This window comes from Tetrao urogallus (genome assembly GCF_951394365.1).
Source record: "Tetrao urogallus genome assembly, chromosome: 9".
Taxonomy (NCBI): domain Eukaryota; kingdom Metazoa; phylum Chordata; class Aves; order Galliformes; family Phasianidae; genus Tetrao; species Tetrao urogallus.
In genome coordinates, this window is record NC_136822.1 from 7,952,364 (window position 1) to 7,974,419 (window position 22,056).

General features: G+C 41.5%; 1 protein-coding gene across 2 annotated transcripts in view; it reads right to left on the reverse strand.

Moving 5' to 3' along the window:
* Positions 1-1,610: 1,610 nt before the first annotated feature.
* DOCK10 (dedicator of cytokinesis 10) overlaps positions 1,611-22,056 on the reverse strand; it is a gene marked incomplete at both ends in the record, with an annotated part of 135,958 nt that continues 115,512 nt past the window's right edge. Inside the window, 15 exons of one of the 2 annotated variants that reach the window (XM_079539845.1) lie at positions 1,663-1,730; positions 2,747-2,822; positions 4,663-4,801; positions 5,143-5,243; positions 5,947-6,137; positions 8,358-8,568; positions 9,023-9,169; positions 14,538-14,651; positions 15,640-15,762; positions 16,203-16,309; positions 17,697-17,795; positions 18,123-18,180; positions 18,895-19,110; positions 19,644-19,754; positions 20,604-20,786. In XM_079539845.1, the coding sequence (XP_079395971.1) occupies positions 1,663-1,730; positions 2,747-2,822; positions 4,663-4,801; positions 5,143-5,243; positions 5,947-6,137; positions 8,358-8,568; positions 9,023-9,169; positions 14,538-14,651; positions 15,640-15,762; positions 16,203-16,309; positions 17,697-17,795; positions 18,123-18,180; positions 18,895-19,110; positions 19,644-19,754; positions 20,604-20,786 (1,944 nt within the window). Of the gene's footprint in view, positions 1,731-2,746; positions 2,823-4,662; positions 4,802-5,142; positions 5,244-5,946; positions 6,138-8,357; positions 8,569-9,022; positions 9,170-14,537; positions 14,652-15,639; positions 15,763-16,202; positions 16,310-17,696; positions 17,796-18,122; positions 18,181-18,894; positions 19,111-19,643; positions 19,755-20,603; positions 20,787-22,056 lie in introns of both variants that reach the window. The other variant, XM_079539844.1, reaches the window with a different exon arrangement.

The following is a 22,056-nucleotide window of genomic DNA, read 5'->3' on the forward strand; positions in this document are numbered from 1 at the left end:
CAGTTCTTGTTAATATTAATTAGAAATCACCTTGACATCTTCTGAGGTACCCTCCATCAACACAAACAACAGTAAATGCCAACTGAGTTCTTGGCATTAAACCAGTGAGTCCAAACAAATCTGAAGCCCAGTGAGAACAGGACTTCAGGCCCAGGGCTCAGAGACCCACCTCCTCTATGCTGGGGGCTCCTATTGCCATCACCAATGACTGCATTCTCCCATCCACTTAAACCATCAGGTAATTCCACAAATTAATACATATACAGCATACAGCAGATAAACCTGGGCTCAGATCACTTCTTTACATAGGATGATTTCAAACATCACAGGGTCTAAAGAGCAGAGCTGGACTTTCTGAGGACAGGATGAGGAGCATGTCAGGCTCCCCATCCCACTGTGTGGTTGCACTGTGCTTCCCCTGTGAACACACTGCATGGCACGAGCGGACGGACAATCACAAGAGCCAGGTATTGCTTTGTCACCTGGGATTGTTCGTGGGAATGCAGAGCTGGTGACACATCAGTCACAGTGGAGTGGATTTCCTTCTCTATGTACCACAGATAGCACAGGGCCCTGGCAGAGGAATAAACAAGGACGACTGCGGGGGAACTGAGGTTGAAAGGAACTCAGGAGAGCTGACAGAGTAGGTCTACTTCATCCCAGCGTGATGCAGAACCATCTCACTTGAGGCACATAGTTTCCCCAACAGGCTGTGGGCAAAACTTAGGAATGAAAACTTCAGGGGAAGAAGAGCAGAGATTTCCTTGCCCTCAAGCAGGACTACGTGACCCTTATTTCTCAAGGTGACCTCAATTTAAGACCATTCCGACAATCTGAAGCCATATTCTGCAGATGGTCATAAACTTCCCTCCTCAGAGGCCATAACACAACGCACAGACAGGAAGCAAGAGGCATCCTGATCTCCACTGCTCTGCAATGTAACGATACGGGAATGAACCGATGCACAGGTCCTTAAAGAGGAAGTTTTATGGACGCTTTAAACACATACACAAATATTTTAATATAATAGTAACTGAAATGTTATCCATATTCTTAGTACGGCCATAATTAACTAAAAACATATTTTTTAAATTTTGTAAAAATGACATATTTTACACATCTTCTATTTACAATTGCAATATACTTAAATGTTATAAAACATCCACTCTGACCTTTAAAATATATGTATACTAGGACTTAGTATTAGATATATTATCATTTATAGCAAACTTAGGGTTTGCTGTGTAGCTACCTGTTCAATGGAAATTGTATGATCAGCCTTAATAAAGACTTAATAAAGACTGCTCAAAACCAAAAACTGACAGCAACAACAACAACAAAAAAAGACAGGGAATGTGCAAATATTGGGGCAGGCAAAAAAAAAAAAAAAAAAAAAAAAAAAAAAAAAAAAATCAAGCTTGCAATTTTTAAAAAAACATCACTGTGAAAACTTCCAATAAATTAAAATCATAACACATGTCTTTTTTTTTTTTCCTGGCATTGTCCGTGACCAAATTATTTTTCAGTACTATTAATCTAATAGGAAACAAAAACAAAACATCATCATCCCAGTCCTTCCACGGCTGCACGTTCCCCCACCCATGCCTCCATCAAGCATCAGGGTTGCATGGGGTGGCTGCTGCTGGCGCAGACGAGCTGGCTCTATTGATGACTCGTGAATACGTGCGCTCCATTCCTTGCTGTTTTGCTGAATCCTCCTTGTATGCAATCTTGTCATTAAAGAGAAAAGAAGAAAAAACGGTGAGAGATCTGGATATCTTGGTTTTTGTAGTACTTATTATCTAAGCAGTCATTTCCTGTTTTTAGGTCATTAGATAACAATCTGCTGGAGAGAAAGGATCCCTGCTGAGGAGCCAGAAGTGACCAGAGGCTGCAGCAAGAAGGAGCGGGTCCCCTGAGGTGGGGGATACATGGGCCTGGGGTGCAAGTCACAGGCTTCTGCCAGCAGTGCTTCATGGGGCTCCCTGACCAAAGTTTCTCTAGCAGCTCTCACGCAATCCCAGCCGAGAAGTCACAACATCTTACAGAACCAGCAAACACCTTCACTAGCATCTCCTCAGCATGGTATGGACTGCTCCCAGCTCGGCCCACGCAGTCACTCAAGGCATGCAGGATCCCCCCAGACCTTCTCACACACATCAACCACAAGACTATGTCCAACAGCAGCCCTGGAGCCAACATCCTGGGGCGGGAAAGAGCTGAGCCGCATGCCCAGGGAAGAACAGTGGCCAAATCTCGCTCCACCTTGCCTTAGCTGCAGCTTTTAGCAAAGAAGACTTCTTTTTGTTCCCTAAAAATGCTCTACTTAGCCATAGCTATTTTCCCTGTTTCAATATACACATTCCCTTGGCAGACATCAGTGGTGGCAAAGAAACCTCTTGGTGCCATCAACCCTCAGACACCCTGGGCAGCTGGTCACAGCACAGCTTAGCCATGCCACATTTATTGCTCAGGCAAGCACATTTCTTGGCCTCAGGAGGATCCCGGTGAGCTGCTTCACTGACCAACCCAAGTTTATGGCTAGGATCCTAATAACACGTGTCTCAACACATGTCAGGAATAATACACCACAGCAGCTTTTTGTTTTTTGCTTTAAAAAAATAACCTCCCTGAGCCTAAGGGAATCATTAGGCTTGAAACTAAATGAACACAGCACATACAAAAACCATCAAGTGAGAGAGTACATGACATTAAAAGAAAAAAGATGTAAGAAAAACGAACATACCACTTTTGGCTATAGTATTGAGGGAAATGTTAGACAGGGAAGAAGAGAAGCTGTATAAGCAAGGACCATGACAGAGCTGTCAGAAAAGAAGAACAAAACAAAACAAAAAAGAGAAAAACATATGGTGATGAAAGAGCCACTATCAGTGGGTGAGCAAGCAAAAAACTCTCAAGACCATGACAATGAGAAAGATGACAACGCTTACTGTCTTCATAAGAGCAAAGTTATAATACAGACTGAAGCATTCCAACTGCAAAATAAATATTTTGGCTACAGTTTACAGTAGGTGATTTACTGGAGGCAATGCTCTGCTCAGGAGCAGGGGTTTGTGCATTCCTCACAGAGGAATGGATTGTTTCCAAAAAGCCACACTGCACAGAAAACTTCTAAGTGCCCACAGTTATTAAGTGGGAGAATAGCTTCTGAACAGACTTTCAAAGTCTGCTGATTTTGGTTAAAGCTTTTTTAAGCAAAAGTTGATTTTGTCTTCTGTTGGATCAACTCAGCGTTACACATTAGCACAATTACGTACAGGGCATTCTGCTTTATTTTGCCTCTTCTCTTGCATGAGGAAAACTCCAAGCACGCTAATGCAGATAATAAAAACAGCTGTGAATATTTAATAGAGTTCCCTGAATATTTTATGCATGCTGAAACTCATGGGCTGCTCATGACTAATTAAAGTTGACCATCTTCCATTTCTGTGGGGAACACGAGGCATATGGTACCATCTCTGAACGTTAAGCAGCCAAAGTAACTTCCACCAGAGAGCAATGAGCAACTAAAGACAGCTTTAGTAGAACAGTGATAAATATTATTTATGATGAAATGCATGAGGTTCACAAATCCTTACGCATCTAACTGGGAAGGGAGCACAACTCACACAACAGCAACCACTGAGCCTGACCTCTGGCATGCACCAAGCCCTCAAAGCAGTTATGCAGGTTTATACTCTGGGAAAAGCCAGCTTCATTTCTCGGTAAGAACAGCAATGGGCCAAAAAAATCTTGTAAACCATTATTCTCCTCGCACGTGAAGATGAGGAACATGGCATGGTCTAGTGGGGTGGAATCAGGCACCATCATTGAGATGCCATCATTGATTCCAATGGTGAAATAAAGTAACTGCACACAAGTAGCACCTATCTGTACTACGGGCAACTGGGCATACAGAGCAGCTAGGAAAGAATAAATGCTTCTCAGGCGCAGCCTAAGGTGGCCTACCCACAACCATACAGAGGTACAATTAAGAATGCTTTAATTTGCAAGTAGTGTGCAGAATAGCTTAATTATTATTTACATTAAAACATAAAGCAATAAGTATCTGCATAGATACAGCATAGTGTGAATTTCAGTTCAGTATTATGGCACAGCATATAATGCAACCAGGAATCCTAATCCTAAAGTTGCTAGTAGCTAAAATGGAGTTTTTTGACATTATACTTTAAAAAAAAAAAAAAAAAATCACTCTTACTCTGAAAGCCGAACACAAACATAAACTATTGAAATATCTTCTCCAGTTGTAAGTTAGGTCTTAAATGCATAAATGCATAAATTGCGTTAATTAAATATGTCACAGGACGTATTTAGGACAAAGCTGGCTGGCATAGAACAGTGGTTTAAATGAGATTCTTTCCATGCCTTTGGACCTCAGTCTACATTCTACAGTCCCATTAACATTCAAGTTTTCAATATCCAACAAGATGAGCAGAAGACAAATCTCTGTCAGGCAAGCAAGTTCACTGTATGTAATATAGCTGAAGTGAAGAAAAAAAGAGTGGAACTATGTTTTCTCAATGAATGCTGCACTACCCAATCTTACTTCTAGATTTCTGCTTTACAACTTCGTTTGTCACTAGAAGAAACAATGAACTGCTTTCATTTGGCCTCAGACATCATTAAAGGAGACAAACTAACCTGCTCATTCATAACTGCAGAGAGCTCGCTGAGCATATCTCTATAGTGAGACTTCATTTCTCCCTGATATTCAAATTGGTCCTCCTTAATAAGGCGTTCGTTGACATCAAGAGCATGCCCGCATGCTTCTGCAAATTGCCTACAAACACAAAACCACATAGAACAACCATACAAATATTGCAGTAATGAAAATAAATAAATACACACACACACACATACATATATCACTACTGTACCTCTTCCTCTCCTTGCACATTATACCTTGCTAGAAATTAATTTCAGAAATCATCCTCAAATTAAGAGGAAGACTGGCTGTCCCTAACCTACTGGGATAGGTTGAAGCTTCAGTAAATGTTCTCCTGAGAATGACTTGTAGGATACAGCAAATGCAGATGTAAACCAGCATGCTTCAATTCAGAATAACTCCATGTCACGTCACTCCTCATATTAGAAGATGGCAAACCTAAGCTTAATGTTTACCTGAAGATTTCTTTCAGAAGCTTAACTTGATTATCAGGATATCTCTTTGCATTTGTTTCTTCCAGAAAAGCCCGAGCATAGGCCATTGGTCCAGCATTTACCTGGGGGAGAAATATACAGCTTAGGTGCATAAAACAAGTAGATTACTGCCCATTTTTCTTGTGCCTCAAAGGGAATTGGCCTCGGGCAACCAAGCTGGTGCAGAATGTCAGAATCACTCCTCTTGCCACTTGGATGAAATCTGAAGAGTTTTACTTAGTAAAAAGGAGCTAAGTCAGCCCCACACTAACTGCAGATCTCTGCTGGCCTTTGGAGGCACTTAGCTTGTTAACCACCTAGAAAGCTGTGCATTTGAAGAGAATTTCAACTAGGACACCAGAAATGCATGCATGCATCACCAGTATCAACTTTTCTAATGAAATGAAAAAATGAATCCTGAAAAACCCTCACTTTAAAGTATTTGCATATTTGGCTGTGTGACAAGCTTTATTCTCAAGGGATACATGATGGTCTTGCTAGAAAGGTCTCAACATTTATTTAGAGAAGATTTGACAGAATTAGTTATGTTTGCACATAAATCCAACACTCATCAACATCAGTGGAAAGCTTTCTACTGCCATATGTTTTTTGAGCAGGCTCCAACTGCACTGGAAAACAAGATACGACCAGAAGTACAAAACAGACAAAACATGTCCAGAAGGATGAAAACCAGAATAAAAATTCAGGTGAATGGGGAAAAAAAAAAAAAACAACCAAAACACAACAGCCAAGAAAAACAAAAACAGTGTGTCTAATTTTCATTACCTTGACACTGACGCTTCCTTGAAGTTTAAGCTGCAGTCGGATCATGTCCACTTCTTCCATTGTGCAAAGCTGATTGAGCTCCGAGACCTTTTTGGACATCTCATCAATCGCTACTTCAATGGGGTTCAGCTCTGTGCTGGTTTGGCTTATGACTTGAATACGCTTCTTCACATATGGAAACAAGTGGCTGGCTGCTCAAATGCAAGAAATACATTAGAGAGGCTTGGCTAGCAACAAGACAGTATTTAAGAAAGCAAAACAAGTCAGTCAAAGGTTTAGACCGTATTAACTTTGACACTGTGTACACAAATGGAGTTTTAATCACTAAGTAAGCAATAGAATTCAGCAGTTCTAAACTGGATTTTTGACAGATCTGGTACTGGAAAAACATTTCCTTTTGAATTCACCACCGTTTGCTACTGAGCTCTGCCAGATGCACGTGGCAGAAAACTCTCACCACTCAGACTTCAGAATGTATTAATTCCTTCTTCTGAATTAAAGCACCAAATGATAAACCTGTAATGAACTTCAAACACCTCAAATATCCCATTGAACAAGTTTCACGTCAGAGGCAGGAGCTTCTAGCTTAGCTGAATTGATTATTACATGCAATATACACATACTACATACAATAGATGAATCATTATCAAAGTGCCATGCTTTAAAAAAGTAAGGAGTCAGTTTTAGTATTCAACCTAATAATTACTATGGGAGCTGGTAGGGGAATCATTAATTGGTAAAGCCTCTTATTTGCAGTACAGCCATTTTCATGGATCTCAAGAAACCTGGCAATGATACAGCATGGGGTACTGTCTGATCTGAGCTGTTTAACCTTCTCCTGATTATCCTACACACTTTGTCAGACCTCCCAGACACCAAATAGGCCCTCCTCCAACGAGCATATGGTGCCAGGCAGCTCAGAGCTAAATGAGCTCCACATAAGAGGGTGGCTGCCACTCCTTGGACAGCAGGAAACCAAGGACTTGCAGAGCTGGAAGGTCAAGAAACAACCAGGCATGGTAGAGAGCCAGACTGCAGCCAGACCACCCTCATGCTCTGTGCAATACAAGGGCAGGACTCTGGAGCAGGGATGCCGAGCAGCCATCCAGTAACTTTGCCTGAGCACAAATAACTGCCATTAGTCCTCCAGCTGTCCTAATAAGCTTTGTTTTCTTCTCAAAATAAAAGCACTTCCGTTAGCATAGGAAGGAAGCAAAACTATTTGACTTGATCCAAAGGAAAACAGTGTTTCCTTCACAGAAGAGTGCCGAGGTGAGGCAGTTGCCAGAGGGAAAGCAGGGGAGAGGTCATCAAATTCCCCCCTGATGCTGAAGATGGAGCCAGGCTGAGACTGCTGGCAGCTGATGGTGTCATGTAACAGCCAAAGGAAATTATTCTGCTGGACCAACAGCTTTCTCTGTTTTTTGCCAGATGTACCACAATGGCTGCACTTTCAAGTCAGAGAAGCTGCCTGCTTCAGTACAGATCTCAAAACTCCCAAGTGCTGCTGAGGCACTTCAAAAAACCACACACAAGCAGTTCTTCCTTTCTTCTTCTCATAAACAGAGCTGTGTCATGTAACAAGATGCCCCCAGACACAGATACCTCTTTTCTGACTTGCCAGAACAAAACATTGAGGTGACTACGCCTACATTGAAAGCACCTTTCTTCACTTTGCCCTTTGGGGAAGCACACGCACTGAAGTTGGTGGAGAACAGGATTTTTGTCACTGAGAAGCCTTTGCTGTGAACATCATCCTCCCTGCCTACTGTTGCTCAGGAGAGCAATGCTTCTATCTCAGGCAGTTCCTCACGCTCCCAGCCAAAATTCAGACAGGTCAGGTTTCAGTAGTAGTTTCACAGAGATTTCAGTCACGATAAAGACCTGAATGTCTTCTGTTTAACATGACTCAGTAAGAATAGACACGCAGTTCTCCCTACATTCCTGCCTTAAAACAGTGATTGTAACCACCAATGTGAAAGCTTGCCTCTCACATTAAAAACACTATGTAATGTGTCTTACTTCCATGCAGACAAAGTTCTTATCCAAGACTTACTCTTCACAGCAGAACAAGCACCCCACCTTGCTTTTAATTTCTTCTGTTTATTATTAAAAGAACACTTCTGAGTGCTAAGCTGCCTTCAGCAGAACCCCTCCCAGACCCCATCATTATAAGACGCTGACAAGGAAAGATAAAAAAAAAAAAGCTGACAACTTCACAAATGAAAACAACTTCACCTAAGAGGGTCAGCAGGATTCTACGAACAAACATACTTTGCAAATGGGCACGTGGAAGAGAGAAGTTATCACTCTACATAAAGTGCTGTGCCTACTATCTGCAGAAAGCTGGCACACGAATGCACTGTGAGCCTTAGCTGCCCAAAGCAGGCTGGCGGGGCAAGCAGACGTACTGGTCAGGATGGTGCGCCTCTTGCACTGCTCTTCCACACCGCCGTGCTTCTTTCCTGAGAGCGTGAAAGGTGTTTCAAACACAAACCGGTTGACGTTGTGATGCATTTCAAAGTCAGTCTTTCGATCTTCTGCTTCCTTCTCCTCAAAGAAAGGCGTGACATATGTGACCTGAATATAGGCATACTTTGGATCCAGGTCTTTGGGGTTCACCTGTGTAACAGTGGCAAACAAACAACATTTTGTTAAGTGTGACAGACCGTCAAGGTGTTTATTTCTTTTATCTACCATGGTAGTATCAACAAAAATGAGGCTTCCAAATGTTGTATTCAGACCATAAATTAATACAAACACTTTTAACTAGACACCCATATAAAAACAGTGGGATTTTTGATCAAAGATAATCCAGAAGTGAATGAGAGCTGCTTCTCCTTTACAGGAAACATTCACATGCTGTCTACATGCACATGCTGGCATATGCTCTCTTCCCACTAGCAGTGAAGCACTGCTCTAGCACTGGCATTTCCATACACACTCGCCATACTATGAGGCTAGGTGCTTCTTTGGTTACAAAACTGGGTCACACTTGGTTCACATCTGTTCAAAACACTGCTCACAAAACATGAACTCGCTTTTCTTTCTTGTACAGGAATCCTGTCTTTCATACCTTGTTGGAATCCTGGATGATCTTCACGTTATCTATTCCAAACTTGTCTGCGTACAGTTTCAGCAGCCTCTGAGAGATCTCAGACAAGCCAGTTAGTTTGGGCTCCTTATAGATATACTCTTTCCCTTCCTCTTCTTCAAAAAAACCCTGGTTGGAAAGAAATAGGATACAGTGAACACACTGGGCAAGGCAAAGCCTAATGGAGGCACCCAGGATATGTCTGTATACCCACCAGTGCTTCCAATATGCCATTTTCAGCACCTAAGTAAAGGATTGACACCTCCATCCTCACAGACACTGCCTCATGTCTGCTTTTACACTGGCTTGGTATCTCCTAACTTACCCGGTAAATAACTCAAACACGTTTTCCCATAAGAGATCTAGTTGTTTCAACAGTGACAGCACCTTCTCTAGAATTCTGATGTGTGTATGTAAAAAGAAAAAAGTCTAAGGAAATAAAACTTGGAGTTTTAACTAGGTTTCATTTGTAATAGGTTAAATTACTCGCTTGTGAAACACTACAGTATTAGACCACAAGTACTGCAGCTGCCTGCTGGGTGCACAGCCTGGCTAGGATGTGGCACAGCCCCCAACACTGCAGCGATGGGCAGAGCTGTGGCACAGGGAGCCCCAGTGAACAGACCTGTATGCCCAAGGCAGCTGAAGAGTAACTTTGGGGGCATCTTCAGAAGCAGCACTGGCCTCAGAAAATTAATGTGGCACTGCATCACTACAGGTGTTACACAGCTGCTATGAGCATGTATATCAAACAGTGGAGAGTAGCAATCCCAGCTGAGCAGAAAGCAGCAGCTGACCCTTCAACGACTGGATTCATCCCAGCACCCTGAGCAGCACCAGCCTTCCCTCTAACATTTCATATGCTGCTGATGAAATTTGGCAGTGTTAAATGCTGCAGCTGTACCCCTTTCACTGCAAGGCGAGTGACCCAGTGGAAAATATCTGAAGCTGCAGGGATAATGATAAGAAAGACAGCATTATCAATGCCAGACCCAAGGCCCTTTAAACTAAACATGATGTAGCTTGGGCAGGTATTTCTACAACATGCCCTGGCAAATTGCAATCTGTTGAAAAACAGAGTAGCACAACTGAACGAAGTCAGGAGAAATCTCCAAAATCTGTGGCAGGCACTCATGTAATAAAACAAAACAATAAAACAAAACAATAAAACAAACAAAAAAAACCAAACAAACAACACCTGAGCCCTTTCATGCTGAAGCATATTCCAAACTTTGGTCACTAAAATAATAGACCAGGCAAATTTTACAAAAATATACAGTCTTGTGATAAATCAGCTGTTAATTCTGAGCTTTGTTTTAGCAGAGATTAGCAAATATCTGTGGCTTCTCCTCCAGTCAGGACAAGGGACAAGAAAACACCTGTTCACATCTGACAAGTGCCAAGAGTACTGTGGGCATTACTAAAACAAATGACTAATAGCACCAGCAGCTTGTCTGATAGTATCTTAATTAGCCTCACCATGACCTTCTAACCCTGTGCCATTTTTAACAATATTAATCAATTAATCACTGCAGGCATTGGGAAGAGCTACATAGGTAATTAGAGACCAAATCTAGAGCTCAAAAGCTGAAACCCTATTAACATTTACTGAGCTGTCACTTTCTATTGATGCCACTGAGAAAGGATGTGCAGGATCACAGCCTGGTTTCTGATCTTGTTTCCACTGCAGAAATACCACTTTATGTGGAAACAGCTGAAAGCCTCATTAGTTTCACACAACCGTACTCAATCACGCTGCTAGGATTGTTTCTGTCAGAAAACATCCGCTGTCTGTCACTGTTCAATGCTTTTAACAAACAACAAAGCAAATATCAAAACTAAGACAAAAAAAGGCCCTTTTCCAAATTAATCACATAGCAACCTAGAACATCGCTTATCCTCTTATCTTAGACGCTGGTTCTGGATATGTTTGCATGCCACAGGACAGCATTTATATGCAAGGACCAAATCTGCTGCATGGCTTGCTAGGATGCTACCTCTGCTAACGGTGCTGCTCAGAAAAAAATTGAGATTAACAGTAAAAAGCAACACAAACCCTTCTAAAATAAAAGACACAGCTAACAAATTCTGTCTCCTCTCTAACGCGGGAGATAGCATTTATGAACAAATTCCCTGCAGTATTTCAGTGGACAGAAGTTAACTGTGAGCTATAAATAATCGTGTCTGCCATATGCTATATGTCTGCCTAAGACTATTGAAAGCGAGATTAAATACTTTTTAGGAGTCAAATATCCTCCAATTTAAGGATTCTAAAATGTTAAGCAGCCAGGGTCACACTATCAAAGCATATTCCCAGACTATTTGCATGCTGACTGTTTTTGCCCTTCGAGAACAGTAGCCTTACACCTAAAAATTACTAACACGGAGCAGCTGAATGTAAGTGAAGAGAGAACCACCTCATGGTGATGGACTTCCTCTGCACTCTGCCACGCTGTGAGTGGGGCTGTGACCCCAGATGTTGGTGTGAGAGTGCTGAAAGGGCCCTTTTTACTCCTTGCATATCCACAGGTGCAGCCCTTAAAGCTCACAGTGCATTTCTTCCCTGCCCTTGGGTGGTAAAGCACACCCTGCTCCCACAGCAGGCAGAATGAGATGAGGCCTTATGCTTTAAGATGATCTTTGCACAGGCCAAGTGCATGCTGGTGGGAAATGAGATTGCTTCTTATGTGGGCTAAAGTGGGCCAATGCTCCAATCCCTTACTACAGCAATCACATCCCCACTGCAAAGAGAGAGGAAAGCACCCCAACAACTCATTTCCTTAGCACCAGAGACAACCTAGCACTCACTCAGATGTTCTTGCATGGAACAGCATTTCCATAGCCAGCAAAGGCTGAGATTTGTTATTTAGAGGACTCTTCTCTGCCTGTATCGAGTGTGCAGTGCCAACATCACTTCCTGTACTAAGTGGGCTTGTGCACAACTCAATAAGAAGCTATTACAGCTGTTTTACTAGCAAATGTGGAAAAGATCATTCTGTCATCTTCAGACATAAACCTGCAGATATCTTACTGCTAAGAAAGTCTGCCCTCCAAATAACTACCAGAGCTGATTGAACAGATGGGAGAACAAAACCTCAACTTTACTCTTAGCTCACTGCACTGAACCATGTCTTAGATGGTTTTTGCTTATAAAAGCACAACACAAGTTTTGAGCTATTCAACATAACCAGCAGCTCTCATGTATATATAATTTATATATATAAATTCAAGAAAGATCTTGACCTCTCAAAACATTCAACTGTGAATAAAATCATAAACCCTGGCCCATAGCTAGTGTGGCCACTTGGTGGTGCAATGAGATGCTGTCACCAAAGGCCTTAACAGAATTTGCAGCCTAAAACAGCAGCTGCCCTGAGATCTGGCTCTCTGAACTGGTGAATAAAACTCTCCGGTAAAGATATAACAGGCACAAAGGCCTGCAAGCATTTCTGACAATAGAAGAAACAAAAGGCTCCACACCTTTCCACCTGTACAGCCAACATGGAAGCAAACGGCACAAGGGACAAAGGAGCTGATAGAAACGCAGACAAGAAACCTTCTGCAGGGGAGAAATGTGCAGGATGTGGGCGCGCACAGTTCTCTCTCCATTCTTCATGTGGTCAATCCCTATCTGTAATTCCTACATCTCATGTGGTGCTTGGTGTGTTGGTATACCTTCCTTAATCAGTTTTGCAACACTGAGTGCTATTATCCTTGGTAATTGAGGCACCAGTAATGTTGATGGGAATAATCTACCTTCAATTATTTGCACTGTGCCATACGCTTTAGTCACTATGTCTCTGCAAGGAGCAGTACAGAGCAGTTCCAATTTCTGCCACATAAAATCTCATCTGCAAAAGGAAATAAAGAAGCTGTGCTTGTTTGCATTTAGAGCTCAGTATCCATGTGCACCAGGGAATAAACTGAGCAACACACAGCTATGAAAAAGTCATATGCTTTCAAGCACTAAAGTTGTTTAAATGAAGTTGCCCTCGTGGCACCAGCAGCTGAAAGCCATTGCCCTGTAACAAAGATTTTAACCCAGTTGAGCAGAACTGCTGCAGCTAAATTACCCACTTAGATGTAGCTTTACTCCATGAGCTTGGCTGCTTGGTGGGGGGACAGCACAGGGGCAGCCCCAGCAAGAAGTTGCAAGCAGAGAGTCTTATTTTCCCCTTCACTGTCCCCATTTTGAGGAAGGGCATAAGTTAAAACTCTACTCTTCCTCAAGTACAGCAGTTTGCTTTCTTGCATTTGGCAAGTTAAGCTTTGCTGATCTGTAGGGAGAGCCAGAACTCATCACTGCCCTCTGAATCCCAAATTTGCATGCTCCTAAGAAGAGATCATGGGGCTTTGTGGCTGCCCCATGCCCAGGGTGCTCAGTTACTCCTGCCACCAAACACAGATGAACAACAGCCTTCCACTCTGGAGCTGCTGCACAGGCCAGGAAAGCAGTCTTGCATTCAAACAGCATTAGTGTGACACTGAGTTTTTCAGCACAGAAGGAAGGGGTTCAATCCTGCACCCAGTGAAGCTGAGAGGGAAACTGTCACTGAGATGAGGTGACAGCATTGAACCCCACAGTGCACATACAACATGGTGACAGATACAGCTTTGTAGTTTGGGTAACTGAACAAACAAAAATTAGTTTGCAGGATGCAACAATGAATGGAACGTTATTTTTTCTGCCACAAACCAAAGAATTGAGAGTGCAGGAAAGTTAATGTTAAGTATGGCGAAGGATGGAAAATGTGTGAGGAGAATTAAACAAAACATGCAAAAGAACTAGACTTACCACAGCCTTGAATAAGATCAAAAGGAGAAAAGAGCAAATTTCTGTATTAAAATCTAATTAGCAAACAGAATGATTCACATCAATCTGTTGTTTACACACCTTATTTTAAAGTATTGCTTGTATGCTTGTCAAAAATAGGTCTTAAAAAAGCATGCTGAATTTCTACACTGGTTTGTAGTGGAAGAAGGCACAAAATAATGCTTTGAGGATGCTGAAGCACAACAAAGGGAATAAAACTACTCTATAGTATATTGCACAGAATCAGAGGTGGCCTGAAAGCAGAAGTCAGCCAGGGAGAAATAGAACATAACACCTACTGCATACCACTCTGCTTTAAGCGCTGTGAGAAGAAAAGGCCATATAGAAGAAAGATGTTTTATTCAGTTTCATTTCAGTTTTATTCAGAAAAATCTGCCCTGCTTCAGTCTCAGTTTTGCTTGACAAAAAACAAGAACTAAATCTGATGTAAATGTTTGTTCTCCACTGCACCTCTAAATCCAATGTAGCAGTTTGCACAGATACAACTGAGTGATCTCCCCTCTGAGCAAAGGCCTCCTGAGAGTTTGACCCATGATGCACTTTTTACTCCATGATTCTCTGCTGACTGTTTCCCTGTTTTAGCTTCCCTGAAATACAGCAGATTAGAAAGTACTGGCTGAAATCCAAGAATCCATGAAGACAAAAGAACACGAGTCAGCTTACCTGCCCATAAAATGCAACACGGTAGTATCGCCCAAACAGACGCTTCTCAGAGTTCACCACCTCTGCAACCTTCAGGTATGAGCGGTGGATGTCATAGTACAGATCAGACAGCCTCTGCATGGAGAGACAGAGCAAAAGGGAAGGTGAGGAGGAGCAAGTCCTCCAGGAAATGACAGAGAAGCTCTGCACAAGCATGGCTTGCCTTAACTAGATACCCAAACCTTTGCAAAGATAGCTACATGTGTCAAGGGAGTAGTTAAACCTTGACATTAAAGAATTATTTCAAGGCTTTTGATATCTTCCAAGCATGCAGTTTTATAGCAGAGAGTGTCCACATGTGCAGGGTCACACTTCATCTCATGAAAAAGCAGTGATAGGAACTGTCAAAGTGGTCAGAGGGAGCAAGTGTCCTCAGAGCAGGGAAGGGCAACACGCCACCAACCCCAGTCAGCTTTCACACATAGTATGTTGCCCTCAGCTCCCACCACAAATGACAGTCTTGTGTACAGAGCCAAGAGATCAAGTGAGTTTAAATCTGAGGACCTGCTTCTTCAATATACAGCTTATACCTGCTCCTTTTCCTTTTTACTAATTTTAAACCAGAAAATCTGTATATGACATCATCATCAGGTTATTTGTTATGCTTTGAATTTCACTAGTAAACAAGAAATGAAGAAACCCTGGTGTCACGAAGCCATCACACACTTTATCAGTTATTTCTGAACTCAAATACAATGAAAATGTGATCTTGGTTTAAAAACATATGTGAAACATACATCGATTAACTGAGATAGATTTCTCCATGGGGACATGTAACGAGGGACATAACAAAAAGAATCTCAATGAAGTATGGCTAGCAGGATGTTGCTGTGGTTTTGATAACCTCTACAGCTTGATTTGTTTGAAAAGCTTTTGTTTATGGTTGCACCGATGCTGAAAAGAAACCAAAGTTTTTTTTTAATTTACTCATAGCATGAAGCACTAAAGGGAGAAATTACAGACAGGAAGAACAAAATATTCCCTGTAAAGAAGGCACATTAGTTTAAAAATATTGATCTTTACTGTTGGCTTACACTGATTTCCACAATAAAAAAGAACTTACTTTGAAGTCCCTCTGCTTCTCAAAAACAGCAATGATGGGCTTGTTAACCTCAGCAATAAGTTCATATCTCTCAGACTTCCACAAGTACTCAACACACAACTCCAGCTGCTCCACCAGGATGTTCTGCAATTCCACAAAGAATGGTATCAGTCAATAGCTGACAGCACTTCGTTATTAAGTGAATAGGAAAAGTACCTACCCACTGTTTTATTGTTATTCTGCATCTTCTATACTAAAGTTTAGTCCAATCACACAATGTTTAGTCAGCTATTGGTGACCTAGCACTTCTTTAGACAACGAACTGGAAGTTGTGGTAATACTTGACTTCTCATTCAGAAGAACAGGCTGGCACTGTGGGCTCCAACCATGATACTTAATGTTCTGCTCAGCTGAATACTTATCCCAGATATTTAGCAAAACAGCTATGGTATTTCACTCAAAAGCAGCGTGCCTTTTAAAGTTGGGTGAAGTGCACTCTCACTGTAATTTGTTGCATAGGCATCCGATAGAAATACTGCTGACTGTAAGTATAAAACAAGTCTATAAAAGTTAATGCCACTCACCTCATTATAGGGAGTATCTTGCATCCCAGAGTCTTCCTTCATAGCACCTTCTTCTTTAATGTTGGGGGTGATGCTCAGAAAAGCAGGCCATCCCATGGAAAATAAGCCTTGAAGTGCAAGTCAAAACAACATCAATTAATGACCGAATCACCACACCCTTAAGGTTAGTTGATGCTATTAAAACAAAGCTGATTTTGTTGATGAGGTTTGTTACTTTTTCTTTCCCACAGCTCAAGTGATGAGAAGTACAAATAGAACTGACTGAGTTTATGAGACTATCATACAATTCCTCTATGAAGCAAATCAATTTGCTCAGGCAAAGGGTAACTGCAACATTTTTCTGATGTAATCTTATTTCCCTTTGGCATTTCAGTTCCTTAGCTGTGCAGTGCTATGCATGCCACACTCCTTTACAAAGCAATTACCATTGCAGGTAGAGAGGTGACAATTTATACTCATGAAACCAATAAAGGCACAACACTAAATGCTGGGACTTGCAGTCGTTCCACCCATCCCATCTCCTAACAGAGAGGCGCAGTTGCCACAGGCTCATATCAGCTAATGCAGAGGTGGCCACTCCAGAATAAGCTGTGCCTCTGCTAGGCTCAAGGATGTCCCGACAGCTGTGCTCCTTATCCTGCCCTGGGAAAGCAGCGTGACCACCGTGCTGCTCGAGGAGCTCTTGTAGACAGCTCAGAGTGGTTGCTGAGGGAAGCCCTCCTTCTGCCAAGTTTCGGAAGAGTTTTGAGCAACTTATCTTTTTACTGATGCGTAGGTTTAAAATTACCCAAAAGTTCTTCACTTTGTTTACTGTGATCTGTTATTTATACAAAGTATGAAAGTGAGACATCCCTGAAATACTGCTGTGTACAAAAGCCCCTTTCATCTCGTCCACAGACACTTGCAAGATATCAGAGACCCATGGTCTTTCCAAAACTAAGTTTTCTTTTCCCAGCTTTTGTCCCTTGAAATTGCTTTTTATGAATGCTACTAAAATATCTCAAGCCGAAAATTCCTTCAAAACACACACTTCATGAACTAAATAACGCGCAGAAGCATATCAAAGACATAAGCCTGCACTTTACTTCTCTAATTAGCATTACAGATTAAAAAAAATCTTTATCTATACAAAGTTACATATGGATAATCTGATATTAATTCTGCCCTTGTCCCCCAGCTTTGGATAGTCGAGGAAACTGAATATGGATTTGTGTGCTAAACACCAATTGACCTGAGAAGATTGCTAATTAAGAGCAGACTGCTCTGTCCCCAGAAGAACCCTTAGCCAGAGCTGTTCTGTGCATTTCATCAAACCAGTCAAAGAGCATCAGGAAAGTAACACAATGCTTCTGACATTACTTGCTTGCTGTTACAGCCATCAACATGCACTATAAATATTTTCAGTTTGGTAGATATTTTTCCAGATCAGTTGAAGAACATTCATTCCCTAGCCACGTTATCTGACCCATGAACAGGCACGGTTAGAGCACTCACTTCCTCCAGTGTGAGTTGTTAGTAACACATTACTATCAGAGCCTTGACCATCCTCCAGGAGCATACGTGAGGTACAAATCTTTTCCATTTTCCAGTAACCTATGGTAGCGTAAGATGGTATTAGTACACTGCTACTGGTATGTGTTAATACATGCATATTTAATAACAGCACATTAACAAGTGAAGCATTCTCTTTTAGCGCTACTCTACTAAACATTTAATTAACCCTCCACACAAAACACATACTGTCACTGTCCTAGTGCTAAGACTAGTACTTACAATGTATTAAAAATAAAGTATTTAGTAGAAGTTGAGCAGTTTTAAGAATAATTTATTTAAAGGTAAGGAAAGTACAACAATCAAAAATTATTTTCAACGATATGATTTATAAATACATAGGGTTGATTTTGAACATATTGATCTTACCCTTTCTTTTTAGGTACTCCGCAATGAGAGCAGCGATGTGAATGTAGCACATAGCAGCCTGCAATGAGAGACCAAGATTCGTGTATATGAAGCACACTGACTTAGCATATGTGTGAAAAGGAATGGGCATGTACTTTCACTACTGACAAGTCACATTGCAGAAGAGGGAAAACAAAATTAATGTAACATTTTGAGCAAATAAAGGACTGAACGATGAAACCTCTCTGCATTTCACAAAATGCATCAGATAAAAGCACAGACTAAGTAGTAAATGAGGACACCAGGAAATTTGCTCAACAGAACAACATAAGATCAGTTAGTAAACACAATAATGCTGGGCTAAGTACAGAGGTTCACATCAGTCATTCAGTTTTTGTTGAAAAGGTCATGTTATAAATATGTGACTTCTCTCCTACACTGTTTAAGGTGGGGAAAAAAAAGAATTACATAAAAACCTGCATGTAAATAAAGCACTGTTTATAACCTCACTTACACTAACATGCCTGTCAAGAGTGAAGCAGGTGAGATGCTAATATGATGCTGGACACATCTTCCCCATCAGAAGCTTTTAAGTCTTGCTCAAGCACACGTAAGGCACTGTCACACTTAAGCAAACTGACAAAATAAGCACAATACATCTCTACGCATTGCTCAAACCTGTCTTCCAGAGATCATATACATCTCTTAAATCACTGCTGTTATCTGTTTTCACGGCCCTTTTCATCTCAGCCTAATGACAAATGCATTTCCTACTCATCTGTTTATAAATTACCTCTGATAAATCTCCATTTCTTGCGTGAATCTTGGCCATGCTTTCAAGCCAGGTCCTGCGTAATTCAGGTGTGCTGGCATAGGAATTTGCTAGGCTGTACTGCAGGTCCACAAGCATCTCAGGGTCTTTCTCATGTTCCTTCATCTGAGCTGTGGCCATCAAAACTGTTCTGATGCGTTTGGTCAGATCCTTCACCTCTGCTGGGAAATTAACGTTCTTTGGGAAAGATAAGCGATACATCACTGAAACCATCCAAAGAACCACATGCAGCACCCCTGACTGAGCTCCCATTCTGCTTGTGGAACAGCACCCCATCCCCGTAGTTCATTTGGTTGAAAACAGATTTACACTTCAACAGTATACACACAATTTACACTGTTACACTTGTTTTTGTCTCTAATCTGTTCAGCAGATGTGCGCCAGTTTGTAGACTTAAAGACCGCTAATTGTGGTAGCGCTTCATCAGTCATAATGCACAGCATCTCTGATATCAGGTAGCCAAAATGTCTTCCTGAGAACAAATTAAGCAGCAAGTAGCAAATACATTTCAATCTGAAATCTGTTGATCTAAATTATTAATTTTGTGATTCGTGAATTCATCGATGTCTGGTTGCCCCAGAAAGCATACTACGTATGCACAAGTCACTGTGTAACCCAAGTCAGCAATTTTATTCACAGAAACGCTTGCTCCTCTGAAGTTGTTGATATTTTGAAAGAGGTAGTGATTGATAAAATAAAAAGTTTCTTACTTTCATTTGCTTGTCTCCATTAGCAAAATTATTTATAATTGCAAGTGAATGTTGAAACCGGGATCCACCAATCCCTGCATCTGCTATCAGCTGGCTCACTGCTTTGATGAGCTGTACAAGTAGAGAGTAGCAACAAAGCCCAACAAATGGGGAAAAAAAAAAAAGAAAAAAGAAAAAAGAAAAAAGAATAGGGTGCAATTAGCAATGAAAATCAAGGATTCTAAACTTTTTTTAATGCCTGCTTTAATGCAACTTAACGTTCTAGTCAAGCAGAAATGCTCTTTTAGACCTATTTTAAGAAGATCATAGAACTGTTTGTTTAAGGGACCTAGAAGATCATCTAGTTCCAACCCCCTGCTATGGGCTGGGACACCTCCCACTGAATCAGGCTGCCCAGGGCCCCAGTCACCCTGCCCTGGAACACTTCCAGGGATGGCACATCTACAACTTCTGTGAGTAACCTTTCCGGTGCATAGCCACCCTCAGAGCAAAGAATTTCTGATGGAAATTCACCCTCTTAATTTAAAGCCACTATGCCTTGCCCTATCATTACATTCTCTGAATGCAGGGATTGTAAGCAAGCTTTTCATTTTTGCAACATAAGTGCATTGTTACTGGGCAATACGTTTCCGTTAATATATTATTGGATTCTGTTTAGCTACTTCATCAGCTATATTCTCAGTGCTGTAAGCAATGCACACAATTCAAGAATACCCTTATATCTGATTTACTTGGCCATGTGGCTGGGTTCACAGCTGTCTCTCTTTGGAATGGAGCCGAATAGGCCAAGAACAGAGAATTAATCCCAATGTCTTCAAACTTGGCAGAAAAATCAAACTGCCACAGAGAACTGTCTGGGGAATTCAAATGAACTGCTGTGCTGCAATGCATAATAATAATAGCAATAACGACAGAACAATGCACATCAAGTAAATACTGATGATCTTACACTTGACTCACCTGAAGATGGGATCTGACTATTGATTTCTGCTTATTAAATTCAAAGTTCTTCCTCATGAAAAAATAAAGTAGAGCAGATGCCTCCATCTGAGTTGAACGTGACCTGTGGTTACAGCACTTCAGGATTTCATAGCAAAGAGAGCCACAGAGATCTGCTTGTCCTTGGAAGAATGCTGATGGGAACTATCAGGGAAAAAAAAAAAAGTGTGGATATAAGCTCTCAGGCCTTGTTACAATTATTCTGAATCAACAGTGTTTGCCTGTCATGCTTCCAGTAAAAACAACCGTCTTTCACATACTCACTGACACCAGGGTTTAGTGAAGAAATTAGCCATTGGCTAAACATAATCCCATGTGCAAATCAAGTTCAAGTAAAAACAGCACACAGGTTTTCATGCAAACACCATATGCAATGCATCAATCAGGCTGACCTCTGAGAAGTCCAGACAGCAGCTGGTACACAGCAAGCATAAATGCAGAGCAGCCTATCTGCAAAGAATGCAGAACAGCTAAACAGGAAAAGAGGGGGGTGGTGGTCTGCTCTACTACTATAAAATCTGCTCAGGGGAAAGAAAATGCTCTGAGCTGCAGTCACTGAACTTCCAACAGTCAAGTGCTGGAACAATAGGGTGAAGGACAGCTCTGTAAGTGATACATAGTATTTATATACAGGGTGAATACAACAGAACACAGAGCAATGAAAGCTGGAAGTGGTACGTTCTGGGCACAGATCTCAAGTTCTGCCCAGAACATTTTACTGCAGGAACCAAAACTGATCCCTGCTCCCACTGAACTACAAAGGAAGAAATTAATCCTGAGAGCTACGGAATGAATGAAAAGGCCAATCCTGGATATTTATCCATCCTCCCCACTGCATATACTCCCTCCGTTCCTGACTGTCTGGTATATAATTGAAAGCTGTCTGCAGCTGATCTACATTATATTTCGCCCATTCCCGAGGCACGTTACTGGGAGAAGCATGGTTTCCTTCCCTGACACAACCACCATCAGAGAAGGAGGCCACATGGTTTAAACTTATCTACACTGTGCTGCTTTGCAGAAACATCTGGGAGACCAGGCTACCATTGCTTATTCTCACTTCCCCATACCAATTTTTATCTGCGCACTACATTTCAGTGATTTTTAAAAGGATCTCATCTAAGCCTATGACTTGGAAATTGAACAGCCTTTGCAGTTGGTACAAAATGTCTAATTGCTCACAGTTACTAACACATATGCAATGCATGCACATAAAGAGTTTGATGAGCACGCTTTTGTCCAAAATTTATTCTATGTTGAAAATGACATGTTTGTAAAAATGTAATACTTCAAGTGACATGCTGGGAAAGCCTACAAAATAATCTCCTGCTAGCTCCTCTGGGGACAGCTGGATTCTGCAACTCATCTGCCATGAGGACTGCAGACCTCTAGGATTTCATGCTTTCTTCCACAA